The sequence below is a fragment of the Rhamphochromis sp. 'chilingali' genome (assembly GCF_963969265.1).
Source record: "Rhamphochromis sp. 'chilingali' genome assembly, chromosome: 11".
NCBI classification, from domain to species: Eukaryota; Metazoa; Chordata; class Actinopteri; order Cichliformes; family Cichlidae; genus Rhamphochromis; species Rhamphochromis sp. 'chilingali'.
Genome location: NC_137938.1, coordinates 14,528,906 through 14,534,508, shown reverse-complemented (window position 1 = coordinate 14,534,508; position 5,603 = coordinate 14,528,906). Strand labels below are relative to the sequence as shown.

At 39.3% G+C, this 5,603-nt stretch overlaps 1 protein-coding gene across 2 annotated transcripts; it reads right to left on the bottom strand.

The window, feature by feature from the left end:
* Positions 1-699: 699 nt before the first annotated feature.
* On the bottom strand, positions 700-4,170 carry LOC308406226 (uncharacterized protein). 2 transcript variants are annotated; one of them, XM_080897096.1, is made up of 3 exons: positions 4,013-4,170; positions 2,408-2,552; positions 1,320-2,024 (listed from the first exon to the last, which is right to left on the bottom strand). In XM_080897096.1, the coding sequence occupies exons 1-3, from the start codon at positions 4,156-4,158 to the stop codon at positions 2,010-2,012; spliced, it is 306 nt and encodes a 101-aa protein (XP_080753222.1). In that variant the 5' UTR covers positions 4,159-4,170; the 3' UTR covers positions 1,320-2,009. The 2 variants fall into 2 exon arrangements, 1 of the variants encoding a protein (XP_080753222.1); XR_013973482.1 differs by lacking the exons at positions 2,408-2,552; positions 4,013-4,170 and adding an exon at positions 2,299-2,351 and having other exon boundaries at positions 700-2,024.
* Positions 4,171-5,603: the final 1,433 nt, after the last annotated feature.

Genomic DNA, 5,603 nt, shown 5'->3' with positions numbered 1-5,603 from the left:
CGTGTGAGAATTATAAGTTATAAGACTGTTTCTGCTATCGATACAATTTGTGTTGTTAATCCTAAATGATTCACTGTGACAACATCATAAGAACAAGGTCATTTTACTCCACACACACACATTTGGAAAATCACATAGTTTGACCATAAAAATTCCCAGAATAATTAGTATTTGAGATTGCTGAAGCAACATCACTAAAGAAAAATATCCTTGCATGTTACTTTCGTTTAAAAATATAAAAAATGTGAAGTTTTTTTTTTGTAAAACATAAAAACAACAAAACTTAAGACCTTAAGAATCTCCTTATGAATTTTGTGAATATCTAGATCATTGGTGTTTGGATTTGAGGGTGAACAGGGCGAACACTGAGGCTGGGTATTAGAAATACAACATGGCAACATGAGACATGTTAACTCTGAGAACACTAACATCTAGATTAAGGTGTGAGAGGTAAATACATAACAGAAGCTAAAAAGGAGTTGCTTGTCTCTAGATTAGTTAAAATAAATTGAAAATAAACTGATTTGAACACGTTTGATGCATTATACAAAAAAAGGTTCATGATATAGTTCACATGATCTAAGCAAGAGTGACTCGGAATCTCAAATGTTAAAGTACACTTACTGATTGTACTTTTACTACATGAGCTAATGTAGATGCTCTAAAAGCACGCTGGCTGAAAAAGAAGCACACGTTTGGAGAAACTGTGCTGTAACTTCTCATACTGTGAAGTTTTCTGACAAAAGTGAATTGAAAACTTATGCTGTACAGTTTACTAAGGGGTCCTTTGCTGGGCCATGTGCAATTACACAAAAGAACAAGTTAAATTTCACCATAACACTGACTGGAGAAAAGCCAAATTGGGATTCTAATTGACATTACAACTGAAATCAGTGCTGTGATAGTTAGTTTAAGATCACAACCTGATTTAAAACACAGTCTAACATCAACATTCTTGCCCCTGAAAATAGGTCAGGATGGCCGAAAAATGTACTTTAAAAATGAGATTTTCTTTTTGTTTCATTGGAACAGTAAAGTACCATTACAAAGAAATGAGTACACCTTTGTAGATATCACTGATATGGAGTTTTTCATGTTTTACATACAGACTTTCTCATTTAAACCATGGTGACTTAAAAGTTTAGCAGCAAGACACTTGTTTCCTTTGTTCCATCAAACATTTCTTTCAGCCATCTGTGTTTATCAGAGCGATATGTGACTAATTTTTTATTGAATCACCAGAAAGTACACAAATACAAGATTAAATATTTTATTTATTTATCAAAGATACATAATTACACATTGATACAATGAATAAGGTGTCTATAAAAATTACACATGGTGTAAGAAAAACATTATAACATACAAATAAGTGTTTTAAGATAATCTGACACTTTAAAAGCATAAGAATAAAAGTTTTTTTTTTTTTTAAAAATCATGTTCTTTGATGATCACATTACATGTATCACATTTTTAAAGCATAACGTAGGGTGTTCACAAAAACAGTTTTATGATTACTTTTTCCACAGTGCTTGTATGCCTCTTGCAAAACTATGTACTTATCACCATATGACATAATAACTCACGATTATGCAAGACCAGCCATGAAATGTCCGTCGCTTCATTACAATCATTTGTCCCCGCTGCTGCCCTCAGACCCAGTCTGTGGGGTAAAATTGCTTTTTTGGTGGTTCATAAAAAATATCTCAAAAAGCGATGTTAGTGAGGGGACCAGAAACACTGGGTTGCAGAGCAGTTGGTAAGGACTTGTATATTTCTGGAGAGTCTGCAAAAGCTGTCTTGCTCGTGCTCCTGATTGGATATGTGGAGCCCGGCTCTGATATCTCACTGGTGGCAGCTAAAGGTAGGCATGCCTTGGAGGCGGAGTTGGTCTCGGGCGCAATCTTTCAAACGAGCCTCACGGCATTTCAGGCAACCTCAGGCCGGAAACAACATCCGGTCACTCGCGGTCAAAATCCACGCAGAGCTGGTGTTTCGCAGGGATCAGGTTAACACATCTGGGTCTAAAAATATAAAGAAAAACAAAAAGAGTTTTAAAACACGCAAACTAGCAAAATATCAAAGGAGCATAACATAACAATAACAAGATGATATGAGATACCCGATGAGGCCATGATAGGTGATGTAGACATGTAATGTATAAACTTTTACGGGAGTTAAAAGTGGAGCTTATATATATTTTAAAGTGTATTGTACGTGGGATAGGCTCCAGCGCACCGCGCGAGCCTGAGAAAAGGATAAGTGGAGGCGAATGGATGGATGGATGGTGTATTGTACCTGTTACAAACCATTGTGATATTTATTTATTTTTTTAAATGAAAGGATTGACAGAATGGTAAAAAGGAAAATGCAAAAAATGTAGTTAGAGAGGAAGATTAACACTTACCGAATGGTATGCGGATAAGGAAAGAGACGCAAGTTGCTGTTGAAATCGGCCGCTCCCTATGCGAACTCGCAAGCAGTCTGAGCGGTTCCAGTTGTTGATACGTCTGAAGGCAGGGGTCTTCTGGGAGCTCGGGGGTAGTCTTAACCTGAGCGGGAGATCATAAAAATCGGACCTGGAGCGGATTGGCTAACCGGGGTGCGAAGGGAGCGGTGCAATAGTTATGTGATTGGCAGCGGGGCGAAGTAAGGGGGGGGAGTTGGTCTCCGGCGCAAATTTCGAACGAGGTAAGCAGCGCATTCGGGAGCAGAGCGGGGAGCGAACAAGCAGGAAAAAATTGTGCTCTGCAAGAAGTTGTGGATCGGAGATTAAGAGCGAGGTAGAACTTAGAGTGTGGGTTGAATTTTAGAGGTTGCTAGTAAGAGGGAAGTTTTTGAAGAAAAAAGACTAAGGATTTCCCCTGTTATCGAATATAAGGTTTTGGGAATAGAGGGGTAGCTAACAAGTTATTGTAGGGTTTTGGAGAAATCGCGGAGGGTTTTTTAAGGAGTTTTCCCTGCTTATGTTTCTAAGGAGGGTTAGGGTTAGGGGATCGCGAGTTTTTTCTGAGTATGAGTTTTATTCTAAATCTACAAATGCATATAAATCGAAATAAAGTTTTCCCCCAAGGCATGCAGCATGTGTTTGTGGCCATACTGAACGTTACAAAAGCACAAGTTTAACTAAACAATTTTAATATGGTTTAATACATTTTTAAACACATGAGCACGGAGCCCGAGAGAGCACGGTCCGGAGACACGGGCGCGCCCCCGCGCGCCCAGACACACAGCCTCGGGCGCGCGCGGGCGCGCGCGCGCACACACACACACACACACACACACACACTGACCCGCCACCAGATGGCGTTTTTTGAGCATAAAAAAATAAAAAAAAATTTTTTAATTGCTTAAAGAAATAAAAGAATGCTATTTTGATATATAAGAAACTTTCTAAATAATCAATTATATTTTTATGAATATCATATTTTTATGAATATCATATTTTTATGAATATCATATTTTTATTACTTAATTACTTCCTACTTCCGGAGCTCATGAATAATTTATTAGGGGTCATAAATCAATTAGGGGGGCCATAAATCACTCAGTTTGACATAAGGGGTATAATATCACTCTCTGTTGTGAAGCAAAAACGCTGAATTCGGAGAAATAAACCGGGGGGGGGGAACGATAACGACGACAAGAGTCTCCCGATCGTTTACTCTTGCTGTCCTGTGAACAACATCGGTGTGGTATTACTTGTTTGCTGTTTTCGCGATTGCGTCGCGCGTGAGGATATCACCAGGTAAACTCGCCACATTTTTAAACATTTAGTTGTTCAACAGCATCAAGACTGACGGAGTGTGTTTGAGATAACCTCACAAGTGTCACAGATGACACATTTGGCGTTTTTTTTTTTGCTGGTTTGTCGGTAGCAGCTCCTGAAACGCAAGACTGCCGCACATCTGTTCGACTAACGCCAGTTGATTTAAACGCCAGTAGATCTGGAACACCGGTGCTATCCTAGGCCCAAGCGCGCGTCATTTGTCTCGCCCGAAATCCGGCTTACTTCTGCTCGTCCCCCAGCTGCGAATCTCCCGCACCGCAGCAGAATATTCCCAGTTGCCTCTCTGCAACCAATTCGCCAGTGTCTTCAAGCTTCCCTCGAGAATATCCTCCGATCTCTCGGTTTCTATCGCCGCCGCCTGCCACCATCTACTTTGCCAATCCCTCGCTCTGTCCTGCCAGGTCTCTGTGACCTGCCGGGTGTGTGCAATTAGTGATCAGGAGGGGCTGGAGTCTCTCCAGGACAAGTTAATATATACAATAAAAACATGCAATAAAATCATAAGAACAAAACACTGTACATTATTAAAAAATTAAAACTAATAAAACACAGCAACACATGCAAAATAAAATCACTTAGTTAAACTTGTCCATTCCACGCTGTGACAATTATATTTTTGAATTCTGTCTCCTTTTTTTAGCTTTGTTTGGGTGCTAAAATAAAAAAATTTACAAAAACCATCTTGAAGAATTTTTTTCCTGTGTTCTCTATCCCTTTGCTGCCTGGTCCTTCACATGCACCATGGCAAAGCCATAATGATCCACTTGAAAAAATTAATCCATTTGGCTTTTCTTTTTCTTTTTCTTTTTCTTTTTGGTTTTCAGACAATAATTCTGATTGCTACAGCACGAAGGGGACAGGGACAAAGAAAAGAAAAAAGTGCTTCTCACACGTTCGGATCTTTTGATCCAAATTTATTGGGTTTGTCCTCCAACATAGTTTTCAGTCATGTGACCGACATGGCCAATAGTGGACAGTTGGTAGTACTGCAGGACAAAAGTGTTGTTGCTGGATCATCTATCCATGGAGGAATAACGAAGACATCAAGAGAAACTCTAATTTTCAGGGACTTGTGATTCATATTCTGCCATATTCAGCTTTATTTAAATTCCTGAAAGTGACGTCTGTCCCAGAGCTCCAGTTCAGTGACATCTATTTGTATCTTGCAGAGGTTCCCTCACCTCTAACTGCTGCCAGGATGAAAACTCACTGAAACAATAGGCACGGAGTACTGAAACCAAATACCAATGAAAAGGAACTTTTGATTTGGTCTCAGTCTCAGGTCTGTCACTGTGCTCATGTGTAAAAGAGCGTGAAGGAGTTGTACTGATAAAGCACACAGCTCGGTGAACATGGGGGTGTGTAGAGCCTAATTTGTGAACAAGGAGACAATATTAAACCTCATCTGGTAGTTCATTGCTTTGAGCAGCAGGTGGCGCTGCTGCATAAAATAAGGACCTGAGCAGCTCCTGAGCTCAGAGCTACTTCTAGATCCGTTTTAACACATGAATCAGCCTTCAGAAGTGATAAGAGGTCCACTACAGACTAACAAGTTTATCTACAATAGCACAGCATATATTAGTAGACTTACATTTTAATACCTGCATGTGTCCATGTCTAAAAATATTTATTATGCAGGTTGATAACTGGCCATCACATAAAACCATGAAAATCATTTTTGCTATATTTGAGCTTCAGTTATTGTTATAATCACTATATTATTATTAGTAGCAGGAAGATTAATAGAAATAGTTAGGCTGGTAGTAGTAGGAAGTACAGTACAAGTTCAGAGTATATAGCACCACTGGTTGCT

Coding starts and splice junctions, on each gene's coding strand:
- LOC308406226 (XM_080897096.1), bottom strand. CDS start 4,158: ATGGTGGCAGGCGGCGGCGATAGAAACCGAGAGATCGGAGGATATTCT. Junction 2,553..4,012: donor CAGCTGGGGGACGAGCAGAA/GTAAGCCGGATT, acceptor TCTCCCGCTCAG/GTTAAGACTACCCCCGAGCT.